This window comes from Chamaea fasciata, unplaced genomic scaffold, assembly GCF_029207755.1.
Source record: "Chamaea fasciata isolate MVZ Bird 193981 ecotype frontalis unplaced genomic scaffold, bChaFas1.0.hap1 SCAF_4, whole genome shotgun sequence".
Taxonomy (NCBI): Eukaryota; Metazoa; Chordata; class Aves; order Passeriformes; family Sylviidae; genus Chamaea; species Chamaea fasciata.
In genome coordinates, this window is record NW_027094089.1 from 9202446 (window position 1) to 9226891 (window position 24446).

General features: G+C 36.1%; 1 protein-coding gene across 1 annotated transcript; it reads right to left on the reverse strand.

Annotated features, from left to right (window-relative positions):
- Positions 1-530: 530 nt before the first annotated feature.
- On the reverse strand, positions 531-10276 carry TYRP1 (tyrosinase related protein 1). Its single transcript, XM_066182284.1, has 7 exons — positions 9895-10276; positions 6799-7121; positions 5378-5582; positions 4397-4564; positions 2838-3017; positions 1303-1449; positions 531-767 (listed from the first exon to the last, which is right to left on the reverse strand). The coding sequence occupies exons 1-7, from the start codon at positions 10274-10276 to the stop codon at positions 562-564; spliced, it is 1611 nt and encodes a 536-aa protein (XP_066038381.1). The 3' UTR covers positions 531-561.
- Positions 10277-24446: the final 14170 nt, after the last annotated feature.

Consider the following 24446-nt stretch of genomic DNA (forward strand, 5'->3'; position numbering starts at 1 on the left):
TTGATGATATCTCTTTTCATAGATCCACCTAAAAGCAGCAATTAGTTAGTAACTATATTTTGTGAATAAAGTTGGATTTCAAATATAATCTTCTCAGAATTCCATTGTCACTCTCTGTCTGGCATGATGACTATTTTGAAACACATTCTACTCATCTAGCCAAGGTGTTTACTTGTATTTCGTATTCCCCTTCTGTTCTAGACTTGACCTTTTCACAAAAGTACCTCATAAAAATATTCTAGGTATGAAGGTTAGATGAAGTCAGACGACACTGGTTATTGGCAAGTTAACTAATGTTTGCCAGATTTCACAGAAATATGCTTGGGAAAGGCTTGCAGGTGAACCTTGAAAGATTCTTTTATAATCAACATAGAATTAGCATTGCAGAGATGACTTATTGATGCCTAGGTGTGATGAAAGTGGAAGTGAAACCTGAAGGAAACATATTGAGACAGCTGACAGTTTATGCTCTTTATTTTAAAGCAGGTGGATGACCACCATTTATGAAATAAAGCAAAAAGATCCCCAGTTTCAGTCAGATGCAAAAAAAGTGCCAACTCTTCAAACAACAGACTGACTTGGTGTTGGTATGCCATCATAATCATCTGAGTAGTGCTGATACTGGTCAGTAAGAAGAGGCTGATGCAACTCATCCTTATTTTTCTTGACACGTACAATACATGCAGCAGCAGCAAAGATAATTGCAACAAGAACCAGTGCAGTCACTATTGCAATAGTTATCATCTCTGTGACACGGAGAGCCCGACCTAGAAGAAGGAAAACAAAAGGCAAAGATATTAAAAGCAAATGTCAAGTATATGGATAAATATCAGAGGTTCAGACTGAAACTCAGCATTTGTCATTATTCACTGAGTTGGGGAGTAGAAGAAATTAAAATTTTGTTTGATAAATCTTGTTCAAAAATGTGAGAAGATTTAGTCTATCTTGCTCCACTCTAAAATCTGTTCTGGACCTTTCTTCTGCCACCTTGTTAGTGAGGATTTACATTCTCTGTAGTGAGTTAATGAAGCTATTTGACATGGGAATAAGGACATTCTGCAAGGTTAAGATGCAAATGAGAAATTCTCCTAAAATTAGGATGGGTAGTAGAAACTTCATGCTAGTACGATCTCTGACTGGTACCTATAGCAAATACCAAACAACATCTGTAAAGTAAGGCAGGAAGGGAGAAAAAGGCCTTTACAAAGACAGCAAATATTGTTGGTAAAATTTGAATAAATTTCAAGAGACAAAAATACGAAGGAAAAAAAGGAGAGGAAGTATCTAGGCTGCACAGTTTACCTGGCCACTCGACTTCATAGCTGTATCCCAGGTTCTCTGGTGCAGTAACAAACATTTCATTGTTTGTTACTGGAGGCCAGAAAGGCACCATGTTGTATTGTCGATTATGTCCAATAGGGGCGTTCTCCAGTGGGTATGTTGAGATATCTAAAATTGAAATTCAAATCACATTTCTGTAAATAAGTTCAAAATAACTTGCACTACCTAATTTTTGTTTCCAGTTCAGCGGTTTGAGTTGTATTCCCCAGAATTCTTTTTCAGTTGTTCCAGAAGAATTTGCTTCCTAGCGTGCCAGATACAAAGCAGAGTCTCTGTGTTGTCCAAAACCAAGACCACTAATGTTATCTCTGGTTTTGAATAGAAATCACCAGTAAAGTTTTAAAAATTCTGCCTGTGTTGGACTTTTTATTTCTTCTCACTTGGAAAGGGAGAAATACAGCAAAAACTTCTTTCTACATTCTTACTTTGCCTGATCATAGCAGTGTTGAAGAGGATGACAGTTTATATAAATTCCAGTGGAATTTTTTTGCAAAATTATGCTAAATCAGAAGGAAGTTAGCAGAAATAAAAACCAAACCAAAACAGAAAATCTCCAAACCAAACCAAATCAAATCAAACCAGCAACAACTACAACAAAACTCAAAACATAAAAGAAAGAAAAAACTTTGTGGTAAGGTTATGCCAAACTTTGTGATAGATCAAGTAAGAACCACAAGGGGATACAATTGCTTTCTGAGAGCTGATGTGGGAAAATTCAGTGAGGCGGGTTGTGGAAGCTGCACGAAGAAGTCTCAGTTGTGCAGGAACATCTGTTTTCTGTAGAAGAAGGAAGGGGAGTATAGATTATACTAAGAGGATAGTGTTGCTGCATTGTGTGGAGGAGTACAGTTGCTGCATGATGCATAGACATAAGAGTTAGACTGAATTCTCCCCCTAGTCCACTGACGTCTCCTTCTTTTTTTTTTTTTTTTTCCTTCATTCCTTTCAAATCCTTCCTTCTGTTCTTCCTTTCTCCCTCTTTTTCACTTTCTCCTGTGTTACCTTTTTCTGTTCTTTTTGGAATTAAAAAAGCAAGGGCAGAAACAGTAACCATCCTTTAGAAGTATATGGAGATGGTTATTGAATGCTGGTAGTGTATCACAAAGGTGGTAAAAATGAATGTGTATGGCATCTGTTCTTCCTTTGACAAGAAGAAAATAGTTATTTACTCCACACAACAATGGAATGTCCTTCCAGGGTTACTATGTCTTTGCTCTATGGAGATAGTTTATTCCCACATACTGTTTTCTTGAGTTGTGCCTGCTTTCTCTGACCAGGTCCCTTCACAGAGAGTGACACTCAATTGGATGTCAATGGGGTGAGGAAGAGAGCTTGCTTGTTACTTCTTTGTCTTGTTGTCTTTATTAACTCTTAAAATTCCAATCCTCTCTCCTAAATTTAGGGCCATCTCTCTCTCCCACAAGAAGAAGTTGGGTTCTTGTGATTTCAAAGACTAACAACCACCCATCCTGCCTCTGTCCGTGGGAACATCTTACCTGCAGAATGCTGTCTCAGCCACTCGTCAAAAAGAGCATCTGTAAATGTGTGCAGGAGGACAAAAATGGGGTCATTTGGTGATAAATGAGTTTGCCCTCCTGTCCCATTCAAAAATAGATGAGCCAAGTTATGCAGACTTCGAACTGCTGGGTCATATTTTCCTGAAGGATCACTGTACCCTGAATATGCAAACAAAGAAGAAAAGAAAAATACCAGTGAAGATTTTCTTTGGAAGCTGCAGTCTCAGATGAATACTTTTTCTTTTTTCTCTGAAAGACTTTCATGTTGTTATGTTGCTTTACTTAAAACAAATGAGAAGCTAATTCTCTACCTAGTGACATTTGAGAAATGTTCCTGGAATGCATGATTTTCAGATTAAATTTGCCTTCATGGAAGAATGCTGGAAATGTGGACTGCAAAGCTGCTGGGTTCTACCTCAAAAATGGCCAAAATAGCATCACAGCATGAAAATAGAGGTATATATTTAGGCCCTATGTATCTTTCACCATACTATAATAATTGCACAAGTTTTCTAACTGCTTACTTAAGCAGGTGTATGTTGCCATTTATTCTAATGAGCTAGCTCCTAGGTTTCCATACATCACTTCCCTGCATACTGGGAACACATATCAGAAAGCTTCACATGGTCTGATATTGTTTATTTTTTCAGCGAAGGTAGGCTGTAGCTTTCTTGTGCCCAAAACCTCATAACCCTCAAGTCAGATGTTAGGACCTTAAGCATCATGGAAACTTCTCCCGTGTTCAAGCTTTGGCCAATAGTTCCAGAGAGGGATACATACAGGTAATTTTCTAAAGCCATGTTTGGACATCTAGGTATTGATAGGCAGCAATTTGAACTGTCGCTTTTTAATCTTTTCCTGATAAAAGCTGTGGATCATTAAGGTATAGAAGAAGTTGTTAGGATGCTGTCTGAACAGTATAAATCAAATCTTTAGACTATTTTCTCTGTTGGGTGTGTGTGTGTTCTGGTGTCAGTGATGGAGAGTTTAGTTGTAAATGTGCAGAGCTTATAGAAGAACAGTTTGTATGTCCCAGAGAGTAGGTCTAGCATGTCTAGCAGTAAATCCCGTACCCAGACCTCAATTAGTGTTTCAATACCATTGCACTAAGTATAACCAAAGCTTTCAATTTATTTTGCTTTCTTTTATTTGTTTTAATTCAGATGCAAGAATAACTGCTAGAAGCACTTTTTTGCTTCATTTAGGGGTGCAGAGGCATCAATCTACAGGCAAGGAGACTGTGTTTTCAACAAAGGCAACTTTCTAACCGTGTGTCAAGGACCTGAAGTTAGTTTCTCCTTAGTATACCAGCAGCAGACTTTTGAGCCTTTTATGCATTTTAAGAGACATAAGCTATAAAGTAATTTATCTATAGCTTATTTCCACATAATACTGAGCTAATACTTAATGCTAAGAACAATGTGTTCTTCTTGTCCAATAGTCTGTCTCAAAACTCATACTTCCAGAAGGAAAATGTGGCAAGTCTGCTCCCTGACTAATTTAGTGTTGTTCCTGATCTTTTTATTTGCCATGTTTACCTTCTACTGTGTTACGGAAACTGTCTGTTGAATTGGAATAGAAAGGAGGAGTGTCAAATACACCAACTTCCAAACACTGGGCAACATCCTCAGGCTCTGGGAGACGCTGTACCATAGGTCGTGCTACATTTCCAGCAGGATTTCTTCGGATGGGACCACCCTCAGTACCTGCAAATAGAGAGGAGAGAAAACAAGGTCCAGAACAGTAGGCCACAGAATGAATTGCTCTCATAACTGAGCCATGGAGAAAAAAGAAATCCCTCACAAATAACATTTACACTGAATGAACTGGTCAGTTCCTGATGTCAGACAAAGAATCCTCATGGGGCCCTGTGACCCTTTTGGATTCTCTGCTTCAGGATGTAAAAAGTCATCTAGAAGCTTCTTACTGAAGTCTGTTGTTCTCTAAGTGATTCAGGAAAATTTCCTACAGATTTTCAATGTGATTTCCTGATGAGACCTAGGCCAAGATTATTGAGGATGTCCTATTTTTTCCCCTATTTGCAAGACGATGCTTATATGAATATATAAGAAATTTACTGGTATTTAAAAAATTATTTTAATTTGGGTAGGTATGTAAGAATCTGGTGTTACTCACTTTCAAAACATGATCCAAATAGTTATTATGGGGACTTTCTGGATGTTCTCATTTTAGGAGCAGAATGGCATGAAGGTGATAAGTGGAGTAGTTGGAAGAAAAGTTAAGCTTCAGTTAAGAAATAACACTGCCAGATTTAATTATTTATGGTGCAAGAGATGAATTGTTATTGCATAAGAAGGGAAGGGAAAACATTTAATCTTCCTTCTGCTGCAAGCTCCTGATAGTATGTATTATCTCAACAGACCAATGAAACATGGATCAAGAATATTCAAAAACCACTTTAAGACCTCTGGGCTGGAAAAAAGCTACTGCAATGTAAAGCATATTTATTTATTATTAAATAATTTTGTCTCCAGATATCTTCCATCATTCATACTCACTGTTACAGATGGTTCCCAAGGTTTCATAATCTTCTACATTTTCACATAACACTCGCCACTGAGAGAAGATTGAATTCTGGCTGATAAGAGAGACATCAAAATTGCTTCTAGCTCCCATCAAGTCATCTGAGCAGATATCACATGTATTTTGTCCTGTTGCAAAGTTCCAGTAGGGTAGTCCAAAAGTGGGGTCCTGTAGCATGTTCTAAACCACATAAATATGGTGTTACTACGCATGCGACACAGACACCTATAATTTTTACTGCTAGAAGAATGCTAAAACAGCTAAATACTTCTTAGTAAAAGTCAGAATCCTTCCTTATAGAAGAGAAAAATTCTATGGAAAATTCACATAGAAGCTTTTGGTAGTTTTTCACATTGATGCCTTTGTTCAACAGAACAGAGAATTGTTCTACTGAACTGAATCATGGATCACCCCCATTAATAAGATAGTATTAATGCCTGATTAAACAAATATTTTTAATGTCCTGTCAGCAAGGGCAGTGTTTGTAGTGCACATAATAATTATGTCAACTGTGGAACTGAAGGAAACATAAAGAATAGGGATACCATCTATTCCAATTGGCATTGTTTGCTTCTAGTATGGGTTGGAGTTAAACAGTTCTGGAGTTGGCAAGGCAACATTACTTTGGCTAATGATCAAGTCTACTGACATAAATAGGAATATATATTAAGTCACAGACAGATAGAACTTCTCAGGGCTTCCACATAGAGAAATGCCAGTGATGACAAATGTATGTCTTGGAAGGGAGTTTGTGCCTCAGCCTGACGTAAAGCAATTAAAGCTGGCATAAACACAGAAGTGATTTCAGACACTATGTAGTCCTGACCTTGAAAACTTAATTCTTGCTTTTTTAGGGAGGATGATGGTCCATAAAATAGTACACCCATTTTCTGAATAGGACCACATGAGAGAAGGAAAGAAAGAGAATCACTGTTTTATAAAACAAACCACTAATTTCTCTAACCAGTTACACAAATTAAATGCAATTCTGAATCCCTAAGATTTTTTTAAGAATTTTTAAGAATTTCTGCTGCTTTGATTAATGCTTTTCAAGAATAATGGCCTTGAGATTAAAAACACAGCTGAAAATAACATTGTTGATCCAATAACATATCTTATATTTTGAATGTATCTTTTTTTCCAAGAGATTTTAATGGACACATTTTCTATTACTCTGATTAAAATATTATATTTAACATCTCCATAAAAGTGACAGTCTGAAGCCTTAATGCACTCTATTAAAATTAGTATATGAAATGTTACTGAAATTGAAGCAGAATATTTTCCACACATAGGAAAAGTTGCTATCATTTTTTGCCTATTCTAATTTGGAGTGAAGTTCTTTAACTGTACAAAACATAGCATGGATACCAGTAAACATTAACAAGAACTTCACCTGCATGTCTCTTTCAAGCTGCAATAGATGGTACCTATGCCATGTGACAAAAGCTGGTCCCTCATGAGAGAAATCAACTCCTCCAAAACTCTGTTGCCCCACACCAAGGAAAGTCTTCCTGACAGAATAGTAATGAGACCACACAAAGTAGTTATAAATGGAGATATTCTCAAACTGAGGTGTGTTGCCATCTGGTCCAAAAATTTCTTCTCGTCTTCGTGTGGCAATAACGATGTCAGGATGGACTGTCACCTTGGCTTGGTGTAAGGCATTCACAAAGCGATTTCTTTCTTCTGCACTTAGATCCAAAAGATTCCTTCTGACTGTGATAATACAGAAGAAAAAGTTACCAAAGTAATAGACACTGAAGTCTTATCTCACAGAACTTAGATATTGCATTCCTAAGAGTTCTGGGTAAGTCCCTTTTTCTTCAAGTACTCCCCCTGTTTTTTACTGGGGAACTCACTTAGCATAAATAGATGTTATTATTTTGAGAAAAGCTGAAAAAAATTAAAATAAAGCCCAAAACGTTGCAATTTTAGTTCTTTTAGGAGTACTGTTACAGATTATCTTTCCATCCTGCTAGACAAAAGACAAAGACAGTTCTTTGTCATATATACCTTTCAGAACTTCATCCAATATACTTAGGGTTTTCTGTGGTAGTGCTCTACAAGAAATGAACACTAAAAACCAATTTATAATAATCAGAAACTCTCTGTTTGGCAATTTAATGAAGAATTAATTTTTTTATTTGTGAATCTTTGTAGGAAAAATGGCAGATTCACCAGTGAATTATTCTGAATTTCACAAAATACAGTATCTCTTTAACCTGACATTATCTCTTATCTCTTAAATATTATTAACAATTGCCACATATTAGTCCTTTTTAGCAGTATATCTCAAAATAATGAAAAAACATCATTGTCCACACATAGAGAGTGAAACAAGGAAGGAAACTGATTTGCTCAAATAGCAGTATTTCAGCAAGAAGAACTGAGTTCAGATCACTTCAGTCCTTCTTAGATCTGGTCTAAGAAAATTTCAGACTGAGTTTAGACTATGATGAATATAGAATTCCTCACAATTGTTTTTCAATATTTTCTTATTGTCACTATAAAAAACACTGTAAAAATCCATAACTCATTGCGCAAATTAGTGGTGGATTATGTTGATACAAGAAGCAACAGATCTTCAACATGAATCTATATAAAGAATAAAAGTGAATTATATTTCACTAAAAAAATTGATTCAGTGAGGGATACTTTCGTTTCTGGGAAATTTAAATAAAGTCTTTACTGAAACATAAATTTCATCCAAGGACTGTGTATCCTGAAACAGGCTTTTTTGTTTTGCAGAACTGGACTGACATGCTAGCCCTCATCTCTGAAGTGCTGTGTTTTTCGGTTTTGTTGGGGTTTTTGGTTGTGTTGGTTTGGTTGGTTGGTTGTTTTGTGGTGTTTTTTGTCAATCTAATTTTGATTTACATAGGCATCTTAATGTTTTCATTTTCAGAATATATGCCTGAACCACAGTAAAGAATTGTGATGCTTATTAAAGCAAGTCATGAACTGAGAAGATATGAAGACACCAAACTGCATTCTATAGCAGTTTAGTATGGATATGAGAACAGTAATCCAGTAATTATTTCTAAAATCTGAGCAGATGGGGCCAGGTCTATGAATGGGCAAAAGAGGTGACCTCAATGTGGAAACTTAAAGCATAATAAGAAAGTAATTTACATTTTTTAAACTCACGTTTTCATGCATGATATATCTGATTTGTGTGGCATATTAATGCAATATAAAGGATTTAATGAGAGAAAAGTAAAAAGTGCTCTTGTGCATTCTAGAAGATCACCTAAAACTGCTGTTTGTCTGTCTCTAGTGTTAAGTTTGTGTGTCAACATTTATCTCTTGATTGTTCTTCAGAGTTGCTATCATTGTAAAATAGAATAGGCCAGAACATCAGAGAGTGCAATCTGGCTTAGCAGACCCAATTCATGAGTAATACTTTCTGCTTTCTAATTTAGTTCTTGAAGCTCAAAGGATGAAAAACATGTTTCAAAGATTTTTCTCATACCCATCAACAAGTTATTATTGAGGGATTGTTGTTAAAATTTTGATTTGGTAAGCAGCCCTTTGTTAACCTTTGTTGGTACATGCTCTTACATTCATGGAATGTTCCCTTATCTGGTGAAAATGTCAGTGCTGATTTCTGTTTCTGCAGAGAGAGACACTGCATCTTTGTATTGGGACCTCAGGTTTAACATATCAGCAGAACCCATGCTCATTTGGGGAGATTATGGATTTTACAGGATTTCAATAACATCTTTGAAGTTAAAAGTGTTTAAGTTTAAAAATAAAGAATGAAATCTTGTCCATTAAGATGGTTTTCAGATGAGAACAAGGATCTGTCCCCAAGCCTGTTTGGGTTTTTTTTTAATTTACCTATAATATTCATCATTCTTCCTTCTGCAAGGATTTCATATCCATTAAAAAAAAAAAAAAAAAAAAGATCTGTTTAGTGATATGCTAGGGTCAACTGAAACCGCAGTACTGAAGAAGGGCTTACCTCACTGATTCATTTGAACAGTCCGCAGTCATGACTAATGTTTTTAAAGGTATTGACAGCAGCAAGGACAGTAAAAATTTACCTGACCAGGTACATAGTTTAAAATTGTATTAAGGGACTTTGAATGAAAGGAACTGCTGTCACAATTAAAATAGTCACAAGGTGTTAAACATATTGGGGTACATACTATTCCCAGACACACTCACAAACACATGTACATGCCTATGTACACTGTTTTACTCTTAAATCCAATTTTTTTTTTTCAATATAGATGTTCTATTTTTTAATGGACTTTCATTAATTGACTACAGGTTTCTTTTCTTCCTTTCAATGTAAGTACATGTATTTTATACACCTGCTGAACAGCTCCTCTAGCACCTGCCTTAATCACTCCTTTAGCAGCATACCTTTGGTATATAAAACTAATGGACATTTTGTACCTTAAAGTGAACAAATCCACTAGGTACATTTAGGAGCAAGCACTGACAAGGTGGAATTTTCATGTCGTATTTCTGATGTTCTTACCTATATTGATCCGTTGACTGCAGGTGGGTCCCATCCAGCCTGGGCGGCAGGAGCCGCAGTTGTACCCGGAGAAATTCCCGTTGCAGCGGCAGGTCTGGTTGAAGAAGCGGATGGGCCATTGCTCACGGTCGTCTCGCCCGTCGTGGATGTACTGTGGGCCGTGGGGCCGCGAGTCCACCGTCACCTGCACGCACCGGCCCCGTCCCGTGGACACTCCACACCGGTCAGTACCTGGCCCAAACACAGGGAAATAGTCTGGGCAGCACATGCCACTCCTCAGGGACTCCACTGTTGCACACTGCCGAGGGAACTGGGCTCCAGCTTGGCCCGACATGGTAAGAAGCAGTAGCAGGGAAAGGTAGAGCAGCGTGGGGATCTGCATGACAATGGGTCAGGCAGAGCCGGCTTGTTCCCAGAGCTGGCTGTCCACACACGCTGATTCCCTCTCCTCTGATGAGACACCCAGCTCCCTCTATAGAGAGAAAGAGAGAGAGAAAGCAGAATAAAAGCAAGTGATACAAATCTCTGGGTTATCTCTTTCACCCCAGAAAATTCCTTCTAACTCTGCACTTCAATACTCTGTCTGAAAAGGTGAACAACTCTGACCGCAGACACTGATGTTCCTCTCACTGTATGCATGAAAAATAATAACTAAGTAGATCTATATTTGCTCATTAACCTCTAAATTCTTCCAGAATGTTCATTCACATTTTACACTTGCCAGACACATTTGCTTCACTACCATAAAATTCTAAAACCTGTCTAAGGCACTGGTTTTCTGAAACATTTTTCTTTCACCCCTCCTTCCCTCCCCAAGTTCATGCCTTTTCAGTATTTAAATAGTATATCTTGTTCTCCCCTCTGTTTTCTCGCTGTTCTCCACTCCCAGCTCCAACATGAGGTGAAGCTATACTTTCATGCATTGTACCTGTTTTCTCTTCCTGGTGCCTCTTCACTGCTGAGACCTCATTCTATCTCTGAACGTCCTATGACTGTCTAACCTGAAATAAGCACAGCTAATTTCTCTCCCAGTTCAGTCTGCTTGCTAATCCTTCTTGTACCAACACAGTATGGCTTGGCCTCACCCTCCTTCCTCTCTTAATCCCCTTTCTACTTCAGTGCATTTCTCTGGACTTTAAGTACTTGAACAGCACATGATTTCTTTCATGCTTATCTCCTTGTGATTTTAGAAGTTTTAGCAAAGGTCAGAGACAAATACTTGAATTCAAAACAGAACAAATGTGAGGTTGGGTTTTTGTTAGTATTTTTTTTTTAATTACTTGCAAAGAAAGGCTCACTTGAAAACAGACAAAGAACAGTGGGGAAAATCACATTTAACAGACACTTAGAAAAAGGTCTTAAGATGGCGTTTTCAAGATCAGGCTGAAGTAAGTGACTAAGCAATGCTATTTATAATATGAAACACTCCAATTTTTAAACTTACAGCTTTTGGTTTAACAATTTATTTGATACTTAAATAACATGAGAATGATAATATTGGAATTTCATGAAATACTAAGTTCTGAGCAGGTGCTATGAAGGGTAATTAAACAAAGAAATTGACAAATCTCTTAAATGAAGAAAAAAGGCTTCTTTAGTCTTTGTAAGGATGATTCCTGCTGCACAGAAATGATCTTGTTCAAGTTATTACTCTCTTTCTTTGCTTTCAATAAGGATGGATTTCAGTGAGGTGGAGATATGTCAAGTGAGGTGAAGGTATGTCAAGAAACATCTTAACAGGCATCACGACAAAACATTAACAAGTTTTCTGGGAAAAAGGTTCAATCACATTGTAACTGACATCAAGCAGAAAATGGATTACCTACTCTTTCTGCTTCCCTATATGCAAGTCATAATGCAAGAGTGCACCCAATTCTGGCAGAACAAAGAAACAGGTTTTTTGTGCATTTATTCATGCCAACCAGCCATGCACCAGAGCAGTGAACCTTACCCTCTGTGCCCTGTATAACCCACATGCTTGCTTTAGGGTAGAACCTAGATTTTTAGTATATTTCTCTGTCTCTTTCATTCTCCATTTGCAGAGAGCAATATCTGATAATCCTCAAAAGAACCTCTTTTCTATTCTGACTTCCACTTCATTCTCCAGTTTAGTCTATATTCTCTTCTTTACTAGCTTATCCTGCTTCTTTCCAAGCTTAAACCTTTTCTCTTTGAACATGTCTATTGGGACAAATGTGACACAAATTCACTGTTTCACATCAGAAGGTAAACCAGAGCTGGTAAAAAAACCTCTTGAGATTTTATCTGAAAAGAACTTAAAGTTCAAAGAGGAAGCATACAGGTTTTAGCCGTGAATATTTAGCAAATACAGCAAATTCATAAGCTTAAAAGGGATAAATGCTGCTCCTTAGACAAATCCACAGTAAAACAGATGTACTGACTGGGGTTTCCTGGCATCATAAAACTTCCTTTAATAATTGTGTACGTGATTTAGACCTTTTGTAAACCTTCTGTATAGAAAACACCTCTGAATGTTTTACAATAGAGATGCACTGCTGAGGATCATATCCCTTCTTTGCCCCGAGATGTTCCCTTGAGTTTCCCGTCGGAAATCGTGCTGAACTGTTTGGGGGAATGCAACCCTTTCTATAAACTTTATTTCTGTATTCTTGCCCTTAGAGACATTCTTGCCTTTAAAGACTCTGGCTCCCCTACTGTGCCTGGAACTACTTGATCTTGGAGATTATCCACATGCACAGCATCTGTGTTTCTCAGATGTGTGGCTCAATTCAGAAAGGGCTTGTCTACAAAAGCAAGGTAATGAGGAAGAAGTCAGTGTGTGAACCCCTAGCTCACTAATTGCCTATGTGGATATAAAATATCTGAAAGTTATTTAATATGCTATATATTTGCAATACCTTGCGCCATTCTCCTTTTTTTTCACACTACTTCTTGATGCTGAGAACAGATCTCTATGCAGACATACAAGGTTTAGCTGTGGTCTATACCCTAAATTACTGGAGAAGGTTATAAAGATCCAGCCAGTTCTGTGCTTGATGAAACCTGAGATACTGAGATTCTCTCTCAGCCTGTGCCATCAGCCCTACAGTCTAACTTCAGTTCTCTGGGAGCTACCAGTGGTCTCTAGTAAGGGTTGGAATAAAGGCATCTGTTAAAAGTACCAGAACACAGTACTCATTCAGAAGCTCTGTTCTTCAACACATGAAAAGACACATGATTGTAGTGATACTGCTACATGCATTTTTCTTCCTGTGAAACAGTATCTTTAAGAAACATTAAAGGTCAGTGTCAGGAAACAGATCGTTATCAATGGGACTCATGGAGCATATACAGCAGAAGAAAATCTTCTAAGCTACACTCTCTCTTGGTAGTTATTCAGCTGTCATAGGCTTATTCAGTTCTACACATTTGAGTAAGCACATTACATTTTGGGTTTTGGTCTATTTCTTCTATTTTAGCTGATACATTCTAACAGTACTATGCAGGATTAATGTAAAAGAGAGCAAAACTTACGTAGTATTTTTTTTTTTCCTGAAGAGTAGGGGGGAAAAAAGAAAATAAGACCCAACCAGTTTAATGTTTTTCTAGCATACTATAAGCAATAATCAATTAAAACGACTGTCTCAAGGTATCAGTAGACAGCTGCAGACTTTACAATGGAAATGGGCAGGAGTTTCATCAACAGAACATGTGGATGCAAAAATGTATTAATTTATAAATAAATTGTGACATGAATGGGCAACAAACAACAGTTGATCTGCAGCATTTAATCTTCCACTTCTATTCAGAAAAACAACCAATGAGAAACTTATTGCTGATAATCTTTTACTTAGATTAACACTTGCAGTGAAGTTGAGACAAGATTTTCTTACTGATATTTATCATACAAACTGTAGGAGTTCATAATCACAAGGAGCACATCATTTCATTTTTCCCACAAACCTTAGGTTTTAGCAACTTATTTCAAGCTAGAATTAATGAGTGCAGCTACGGACATCTAAGCCTCAGTGCTCTGTTTCTGCAGTAGGAAGAGAGTGGACCAGCCTCAGACAATGCAAATCAATGCACTTGCATTAAAACCCCATTGGTTTTAATTAGACATAGAATTACAGTCAGCTGGAGGAAGCTTGGCTCATTTGTGTAGGTTAACCTTCAGCAGACTTATTTGCTGACAAGAACAGTACAAAAACAATACTGACTCTTATAAGCAGCTGCAGTACTTCGCAGTTAATTCTACTACGTATTGTCCTGTATCATCTTCCTTTTTGTTAGACAATTGGAAGCCAAACCAGTAGTGAATATAAAACTGCACTAAGTGCAACCTTAAAAAATTGAAAATAGCATTTCAAAGAATAGAAATAAAAAGGTGACTGTTTTTTCTACGTTTGTTTGGAGTGACCATAAGGTTTTTACACATTCATTAAATTGTTTTGTCTCTTTCTAGATATGGGAATTCCCATAGCAGCTAAGACACATCTCAGAAATGGAGCAATATTATGCATTTTTCTAGAAAATCATGCATATACTGTACTGTACTCTACTGTAAGATTGAATTCTGGATTAATTTTAATGAAAGGAGTATTAGTGAGTCACCTTTCTTAGTGGCAATAACTTTCTCATCTTCATCCAGCAGACTGCATGATTCTTACTGCATGATTCTTAAATTGTTCTCTGAGAGTAGGACTCTCATATTTTTATCAAGTACTTATTTTTTCCTGCAAATAAGATAAATTCTACTTTCTTTTTTGAGAAAATATGTATCATTTTTTCTTGAAAGCTGGACTAACTATAAATCTATGCATAGGAAAGGTAAATAAAGCAAAGGACAAGATTTTTATCTGAAGTTTTGATAACCTGATTAAAGAAAAAAATTAAATCAAGTCAAAAAATATTTTAGACAAATTTTTTCTGCTTTTCTTTAAAGTATCAATTTTTCACAGTAAATCTTACAAATGCTATACAGTTTAAGCAAAATAAATAATTTTAGTCATACCTACTCCATAATATGTTCTTTTCTGGAAAGTTTTGGCCGTATAAATGAATGTGTGTTATAATAATGCTAACAATTTCTGAACAATTCGTCCGTGTTTTTTGTTATTCTGGAATGGTGTCAATGAGCTGAAGTATGGCTAAGAAACGAAACTGGCCTGCAGTTGGTTCCGCAAAGTAAAGTGCAGAAAATTTAGATCAAAAGTTCACCTTCAGCAGGGAAACATATAGGTAATTGGAGTCTTTATTGCTTTCACCAAACACAGTCCAGTGCCTAGAGAGAGATCTGCAGTTCCAAAATTATGCAATAGAGGTGAAAAATGACTGCCTACAGAGGAATGAGTGAGACCTAAAAGAGTATTGCAGATAGGCATAAAATGAAAATAAGTAGCACTTGTCTAAGAGTTCGAAATAGCTGCAAAATAGCACACAGCACTTTTGCCTCTTGAAAATAAATTTAAGGTTTGAAAGCAGTATTGCAGAGGAACAGTTGACTGACAATGGTACAAGATCAGGTAGAGCTTCCAGAAAGCAGAAAGTGTATTGCTGAGCCAGGAATCATGAGTTTTACTTATGAGTGACTGTTGGTGAAATCTGGCTTTCTGAGAAGCCTAAGGTGAAGGAACTAAGGTATGCTCTGATCCTAGGGACAGCCATGGTATTAGAGTTAGGTTGTGCTTTGAGCAAGTAAGGAGAACACACTGCTTTGATTGCCACAATGCAGTTGCAGCTGATCCATGTAAAACTCTGAACTACAGAACAGGAAATTGTCTAACATAGTGTCACATGGTCACTGAACCCAAAACGGCTGTCAGTGAGGCTTGTAGGTGGAGGGTGAGTTTACAGAAAATAAGGTGACCATAACCAACAGTGCTACCCTGCCATACTGCCCCATGCTCTCATCTATGCACCTGCCAATGCAGGGTTCAGCAAATCTATTCTCCTCTGACCACACTCTAGGGAGCTACTAATCAAGAAGTGTTATATGTTTTGCTCTTACTGTAGATGCACTTCGGGCAAGACTACAAGATACTGAAGTAAATGGGAATTTTGCTACTGATTTTAAAGTTACCAATGTAAAAGCCATTACCCAAACAAATCCAAAGTAAAACAAACCCCAAATCAAGGTAGATGATTCTGTCAATTTATATTATCTACTCTCCTGCCCTTTCAGATCAAATTATCTTCAAGGGTGAAGATGGTGTTTGTCTAACACATTTTATCCATTATAAAACACCATGAAATTGAAGGCATAAGAGGTCAGATTACTACAACCAAAGCTCCAATAAATTATACTGTTCAGGATGGGCCCATTGATGTCCAAGAAGTTACAGTAATTTATATTTAGTAAGAATCAAGTCCTCTGTGTTTCAAGAAACTGAATCTGTATTTTTCTCTTTGCTGAAGTGGTTTCCATTGAAAATTATCTTCCAATTCCAATGTTAGGAATTGAAAGACCTGCTGATTATACATACTATAATATGACATTTTGTTCCAGGCCTAGAAAATGAAAAAAAAACAACCAGGCACGAGATTAATTTTTTTCCTTAAATTCGTGTTATTCCATTGATAGACACAAAGCCTTTTGACTGAAGCAAAAAAATTGTGCACTGAGTAATATAGATCAATAACTTATGTTTTATAGGTTAAATAATTTGTAGGGAGTTATTCTACTAAGCTGATATAGGATTTTTGTAAATTATATTTAAAGAGTAGTCACTGACATATTTGCAAGGTAAATAGAAGAGTTCAGTGCAAGGAAAGCCTCTTAGGTGTTTATTGACAAGAGAAGACTAATAGCTGCTGTATCCAATGTCAATGTTTTTCTCAGAGCCCACTAAAATGAACAATATTCTTTCTTTTGACCTTACTGTGCTGTAGACCATGTCCATCATGACAGATTTGTAATATGCAATCATAAATGGCTTGCTCTAAGAAATAGAATGTTGAAGTCCCTCACAGACTTTCTGAGTTAGATTAAAAGCTTTGATGAAAAAATTATGTAACATTTATGGGTTAAATGGATGAAGATTTTTTGGTCCTGTGGAAAATTTGTGGCATCTTTGTCATGCCAACAGCTTGGGAAATATTTTCATTTGCAGTAGTAGAAGTTGATGCTGGTGTATTGGCAACCCAGGCTAAAGGACACAACTGAAATGATTTCTCCTACTCTGATTAGGGAGAAAAAATGAGATTTTAAAAATTATTTTATAACGCACACATCATGATGGAAACCTCTATTTTGCATTTTTACCAGTAGCTTAGATGAGGTTTCACAACTATCAAAAGGTATGAAGAAAAGCAAGGGAGCCTGCTGCACTGATGATGTTAGTATAACAGTGGCATTCTGTCCTTTAAAGACTATCCTTTGCCAAAACACAGTGCTAAACTTTTACTTACTGGAAGGAATATCTGCAGATACATTTTGAAACTGAAGTTTGTATTTATTATTTATTGCTATGAAGGTTCTAGTGACACATATTTTGCAATAAAATGATGGAGTCCTTTATCAGCATTAGTCTGAACAAGTGCATTAAAGCCATTTAATGTGTCACAGTATTTTAAGTCAAATAGGATAGCTCCATTCACTTCATGATGCAGACTGTTTTATCACGCTGTTACTGAGCCATTTATTCTGAAAATGGAACAATGTTTTATTCCAGCTTTAACTGAAGTTGATATATATATAAGAATTGATATTAAGGAGTACTAAGTCCCATAAGTCAAACATAACCCTTTGGAATTTCATTTTTGAGCAGGCCTGATAAATCTCATTAATACTTGATACCTTCCATGTTACAGATCAAATAAAAATCCTTGATGTACCTGATAATGTGTAAAGGATATTTACATTATCCCTTATTAGATATTATCAGCTAGTTCATTAGCCTGCAAAAAACTTAGTTTCTCCAGAAAACCCCATAAACCCTATTAACCCTTGCAACAGAGTAGGAAATCTATACATTAAAATCTAACAAGCAGGGAATACAGTTACAATTCCTATACACTCCTAATTTTTGGGTGTTGTCTAGATGGATTTAGGGTTCTGCTTTGGGTATTTTTCAGAGAAAATTCTCCTTTAACAAACCAAAAAGAAATGCTGTGTAACCTTCCCTTCAGTCAGCAGTTAATAAAATATGATGAAATTTTTTTGATGATGAAACCACCCCCACCTGCTCAGAAATCCTTAATTGAATGAATAATTTAAAAAAAGACTAGATACACTAATGCTAAGCCCTAGGGGATCTCATATCACAATAAAAAAATCAGCTATGAAATCTGATTCCAGTATTGTGGAAGTAATGGAAGTCAAAACTGCATGTGTGCATTTCCGGCAAGGATCGCAGGCTACTTCTAAATGCCATGACCACTAGTGGCTGCAATATGCAGAAAGATTTACACGTATGTCATAGACATCCTTTAAGACTTCGTGTTTTTTTTTTTTTTTTTTTTTTTTTTTTTTTTTTTTGTTTGTTTTTTTTTTTTTTTTATTAATAGAACGACTTCCCAAAGAAATTAATGAACAAAGAACTCAAGAGGATCAAATAAGCATGTAAGAGAAATGTGTCTAATGGCAGCAGACATATATAGGTATAGAAAATGCTGAGCTGTTTGGTGAATGAAGTACTCATGAAACAGGTGATTACTCTAAATTCAGCTTTTTCAGAGTAAGAGAATCTTTTAGTTAATATTTTTTTTTAGTTAATAATATTTTTTTCATTTATTTTTGTCAGACATAAGTGACAGAACATTTAGCTATGGTTGTTTATATCTTTCTGCATTTTTTGAACTAACTTGTTGATATGCTTGTAATAGACTTTGGAAGAAAAAAAATCACTCTTTTAAAGATTGCTATATTCATGCAGACTTCTGTTAATTCTATCACATCATCTTTTGATACTCTATTAAGTTCTCCATATTTTTTAAAGTGGGTATTGATGTTAGGTTGACTATCCTAGTCGTCACAATTTTTTGTTTTGTATGGTATTTTATCATCAGCACACTTCCAGCCTGCTAGCATCTAAAGCAGAAATGATTCCACAAAATTTTTTCAGTCTTTTTTTTAGTAGCAATAGCAATTTGTTGTTGAATCTTGAAAAATTCTTACTACCAGCTACATCCTTTTTCAAAGAGTTGAGCTGCTTGCATGCCTTCCACACACTTTTCAGGGTATGTAAATAATGGTTTTTTTCCATCTAAGGATAGACTTCAATGCAGGGAAAATAAGGACCTAATCTCCAAAAAAATACTGTCAAATTTAAAAAATGTAAGACAGCTCTTGTATAAATTTATCTAGTAAACAAAAGAATAATTTCTACTTGAAAAATGGAAGAATGAAATTCCTTTCAAATGTTGCAGTTTCTTTGCACTTTCCAAGGGTTTCTGAATGCATTGTAGCTGTTTACAGATAGTGTCCTTCATTTTCCGGTTAAAAGTTCCTCTTTTGGTTCCCCTTTTGTTTAGCCTATGCTCCTTCCTTCCATAGGATTTTAAGTGCATCAATCACAATTCAAATTATATTTTTAAGGCAGAGTGTGGGTGGCATTGAGCTCATTGATAAAATGATCAGTCAATTTTTATTGTTACTGCATTTTAAAGCCTTGTCTAGGAATCAATGGTGTCAAATATGGTAAAAAAAAAAAAGAACAAAATTAAACCTGACATAAGACAAGAAACTACAGATGTTCAGAAACAGAAAGAAAAGCCCCCTTAGGATACTGATTGTTGTGCTAAAAGGGTATATTTCAGCAGAATAGCAGGATAGCTATTACTAGTGCTTTTAGTGGACTATACAGCTATGAAAATTTGTAGGAAATAGGTGAAAAATATTATACAAAAGTGTGTATAGGTGACCATGCCAGTCTGAATGGCAGCCTAAGAAAAAGCAGAATGCATTCAAAATAGGAAAAATTATATCTTATCCTGTGGGAGATTAAAAAAAGTGACATGGTTATTTATAGCACTGAATGAAAAATGGTCAATAAGGAGGCAAATAGGCAGAGAAGTCTGTTTCAAGTGAGCAAAATTAGCTTCTGTTTGACAGAGAAGAGAAATCAATGCAAAGGATGAAAAATTTTTGATGTGAAATTAGCAAAATACGACATAGCATTTGAATATAATTGCAATCTAAAGTCTTCATATGTTCCTATTAAAAAGAAATATCTCCATAACCATTGCCCTGTGAAATAATTGATTGTAAAGTAGGAGTTAGAAACAATGTATGAAACATCATATGAAACATATGAAACAATAGAAACATCTCTATGTGCAGGACAAGGGGGTTTGGTTCTCAACTTACTGTAAGTATTATTAGTTGTTTTTCCCAGAATATGTATTATTCACTACTGTGTTAATTTTATATTTCATTATGTGCTGGTCATAGAGAAATCCAATATTTATAAGGAAGTGTACCACTGGAAATAACATTATGCCAAATGTAGAGAAGGTATCATTCATCTTAAAAATACATTAATGTCTGCAAATATATGTCAGTCTTCATATTCAAGTATTTGAAAAGTTGTTCAGTGATGTAAAACCTGAATTAGAGCTTAGGCAAGACTCAAACGTGTCAATTATCATCTACTGCAGATTTAATAAATACATAATTGATTTTCAGAAGAAAAATTTTTTGTTGATTTTGAGGAAGGCTAGATTTTTTTTTCTCCTACAGACAGATTGTACTGTCACACCAAATGTAATTTATTAGCTTTTTAAAAAATCAACTTAATTCTGAATAATGATGTGTAGGATAGGGCACAGAATTTCTTGCCTAAGGGCAAGAAATATGTACGAGTACCTGATTTTCACCTAAACCATCTTGTAATAATAGAAAGATAAACATGAAAAAAAATTAATTCAAGGAGTAGTCTGTTTATATAGATTCCTTAAAAATAGAAATGGTGATTAATGTCAAGTTTTATGTGCAATTGAAAAAAAAATTGCTAAGGTAGCAGTATGAAGACATATAGGCACAAGACAAAGACTGCTTTAAGACTAAATATAGCACACTTAATTTTGTATATATTTGCAATTAATTCTTGCTATGGCAAGACAGGCCAGAGGAAAAAATAAGGTAGAACTGTTTTGCAGTAAAAAGTGATGTGCTTTGTTGTTGTGCTTAGTGGAGATTTCCAAGAGAGGGAGTGGTCATGGACTTCTATGGGCTCAGAATGCTCTGATTAAAGTGATGCCATATTGACAGCAAAAGCCCGTACAATAGACTGCTCACATGCAGGAGTATTGTAACAAATCTAGATGTTTAGTTCTACAAATATTAGGACTGGATGATCAGATGGGCTTCAGTGAGGCTTTCTCACAATATTTCACCAAATGCATTACATTGACATCTGCTTTTATAAGTAAATATAGTTAGAAAAAGTGAAAATAATCAAATATTGGTTACTGTTACTGGAGAGAGAGCAAAATGATTGATAACCACCTTTTAATCATCTTTCGGAAAATGTATTTATTGAAAGAACAGGAATTTAGAAATCTTGTCACAGTTTAGTCAGTGAAATAGAGAATAGAGCCTGATACCTGCCTGTCCAAAGCCATGGCATCGACTCTCTGGGGAGTGGGGTTGAGGGAAGTGAAAGATGTCAGATGTATGAATGGCATCCTCTTCCACTGCATGAAGACCTCTTCAGTGAAATGTACTGGAAATAGAATTGTTGAAGTGGTGTGAATTTCATTCAGAGAAGCTCCCCCTCATTGCCCTGATCCCTTCAAATTTCAGTGAACTCTCATGGCTGTATTTCAGCATTAGTCTGGAAGCTCTGCAATTGCAGCTGTGTATCAGTGATCAGAAATTTTTGCAAAAAGGCTCTTAAAATTGAGAGTTACTGAATGCCTGAATTTTGAGTCACTGTATGATAAGTCAGAAAGGAAATTTTCCATTTGAAAGCATCCAAGTGTTTTGATTTTGTGTGCTTTTCCAAGGTTATCTATTTCTTCAGACTCTTTTAAGTGTTGAATTGAGTGAAAATTATACACTGTACATAGGAGAACAGAAATAACAGTTAAAGTGCAACATGATGGCAAATTTAGATCAGGCCCCAGGGCCAGGATTTTTTATTACCTGTGGAAATAAGCATGTGAACTAGTCATGGCAGGTTCATTTTACAGTCTATAGAAAGAAACAGATACCTTCAGAATGCAATGTTTCTCATTCTAAAATAAAAATATTAAGCACAGAGGATGATTCTGTGTTCTAACAGCACCTGTTCCCCACCATTTGCTGCAATGACAACCATGCACAGCTAATTCAGGTGAAGATAAAAGTTAGCTGACATGAGCTGGACATTGAGCTTCTGACTAAAAAGCTTACTCAAAAATCTTACTTTTTCTTTTCACTGCACATTTGACAACTATTTGCACATCTAATTTTTTAAAAAATTTCAATTAAACCCTGCAATCATCACACAAAGTGATTCTTTAAGATATTTAAGGTGTTTTTCTTCTATCAAATTCTGTCTTTAATGTGATAAATTTCTCTCCAATGAAAGAAATTTTTAATGAAGATCAATTTGTCTCTTAGTAAAGCCATACCACAGTTACAATGTACTTTGGCAGATTGTAAACCTAGATGTATTATCAGCATTTCTGCAAGAGTTATAATATATGGTCCATTTATTAACTGTCAGTATTGTGGTTCATCCAAGATTTGGTTCATAACCATAGTGTTAACACAGTGTCTGTGCTGTCATTGGCATATCAATGATTAAATTATGTTCTATTTATAAACTAGTAAATGTGACAAGCTGAAAAGCAGCTTGTCTTGATGGACACCAAGTTGAATGCAAGGAAGCGATGTGCCCTTGTCATAAAGATGGTAAATGCTATTCTAGGATTCTTTAGTCACAGTATTGACACAGACTGAGAAGGGTGATCCCACCTTATTCATCACAACTGAGGCCACACATGGATACTGTGTCCAGTTTTGTCCATGCCAGATATGAATGGACATAGTGGAGAGAGTACAGTGAAAAGCCTCAAGATACTGAAGGGACTGAAGCATCTATCTTTAAAAGCAAAAGGCTAAGAGAGCTGGTGTAATTCACCCTGAAGAAATGAAGGCATCTGAGGTGTCTTATCAATGTATGTGCATGGCTTAGGATAGAAGAGAGTGAGTAAAGAAGGCAAGAGTCATGCTGTTTTCAGTGTGGTCTGTGTCAGAGCAAGAGGCAATGGACACAAGCATCAACACAGGACATTCTCTCTAATTATCCCTTTGCCACAGTGAGGGTGACAGAGCACTGGATTAGATATTAGATTGCCCAGAGGAGTTGTGGACTCTCAATCTGTGGAGATATTCAAAAGCCACCTGAACATGGTCTTGGAAATTGGCTCCAGGTGACTCTGCTTGAGCATTGGATCAGAAAACTGCATAGTTCCTTCCAATCTCAGTCTTTCTGAGATTCTGTGACATATATTTTGAAAGGTTCTGAAAAAGTATTTTTTTAACAATTAATAATATCAATAGATGTCAACAATTTTTTTAACCTATTTATTGCAATGATAATGCCTGGTAATACCACAATTTAAATTAAATACTGCAATTTAAATTATAAAAGACAGGCTTTGAAACATCAAATACATAGAAGAAAATGATTCTGAAGTTTGCACTGTCTTATTTTTGACACATGGAACAGTCTTTAGCTAGAAAATATATTTTTTCTTATATTTCAATTAATTAATTCCAAAATAGATTAATAATTATAGAGGTTTTTCTAAGCTTTTCCAAATGTTACTGAATAGCAAAAACTATGATTTGTAGGCCCCATAAATGTTCTCTGTCTTGAGTGCTAGAGGATTCTAGAGGATTAAGGATTATTTCCTTTTTTTTTTTTTTTTTTTTTTAAATTGTTTGGGTTGGAAGTGACCTTAAAGATCATCCAGACTCAACCCACCTTGCCCTGGCCAGGGACACTTCTCCCTAACCAAGACCCTGTCCAGCCTGGCTTTGAATACTGCCAGGGATGGGGCATCCACAACTACTCTGGACAAGCTGTTCAGTTACTCTCCACCTTCACAGAAAATAATTTCTTTATAACTAATCTAAACCTATTCCCTTTCAGTTTAAAGTCATTCCAACTTGTCCGATTACTGCCATCTGCCATTCCTGATGAATCATTCCTCACTAGCATCCCTGTTAGGCTCCTGTCAGATACTGGAAGGTAGCTACCTTGTTGTGAGGTCTCCACGCAACCTTCCTTTCTCCAGGCTGAACAACCCCAAATTTCTCAGCCTGTCTTTGTAGGGGAGGTTTTTCAGTCCCGTTATCAGCCTCACAGCCTCCTCTCGAGTCCCCACTCTACAATTGCTCAGCTAGTACACCAAGGACTCCTCTCTTCTGTGTCTGTCTCTTAGCAAGCAACAGGCAGTTTTTATGTGGGAACAGGCACTACGAAAGAGGCTTCCTTGTTAGGGAAGAGGCGCAATTTTCTATAATGAATTTTTGTATTGACTTAGAAATTTTAATAAAGGTAGAGTTGCTTTACTTGAAACAAGATCATGTACATCCTTTTAGTCTTAAGGAAATCCTTTGAATCTTTTGACTTCTCAGTTTTATTCAAAGTCAC

Coding starts and splice junctions, on each gene's coding strand:
- TYRP1 (XM_066182284.1), bottom strand. CDS start 10,276: ATGCAGATCCCCACGCTGCTCTACCTTTCCCTGCTACTGCTTCTTACC. Junction 7,122..9,894: donor CAGTCAACGGATCAATATAG/GTAAGAACATCA, acceptor GTATTATCACAG/TCAGAAGGAATCTTTTGGAT. Junction 3,018..4,396: donor TTTCCGTAACACAGTAGAAG/GTAAACATGGCA, acceptor TTGCATATTCAG/GGTACAGTGATCCTTCAGGA.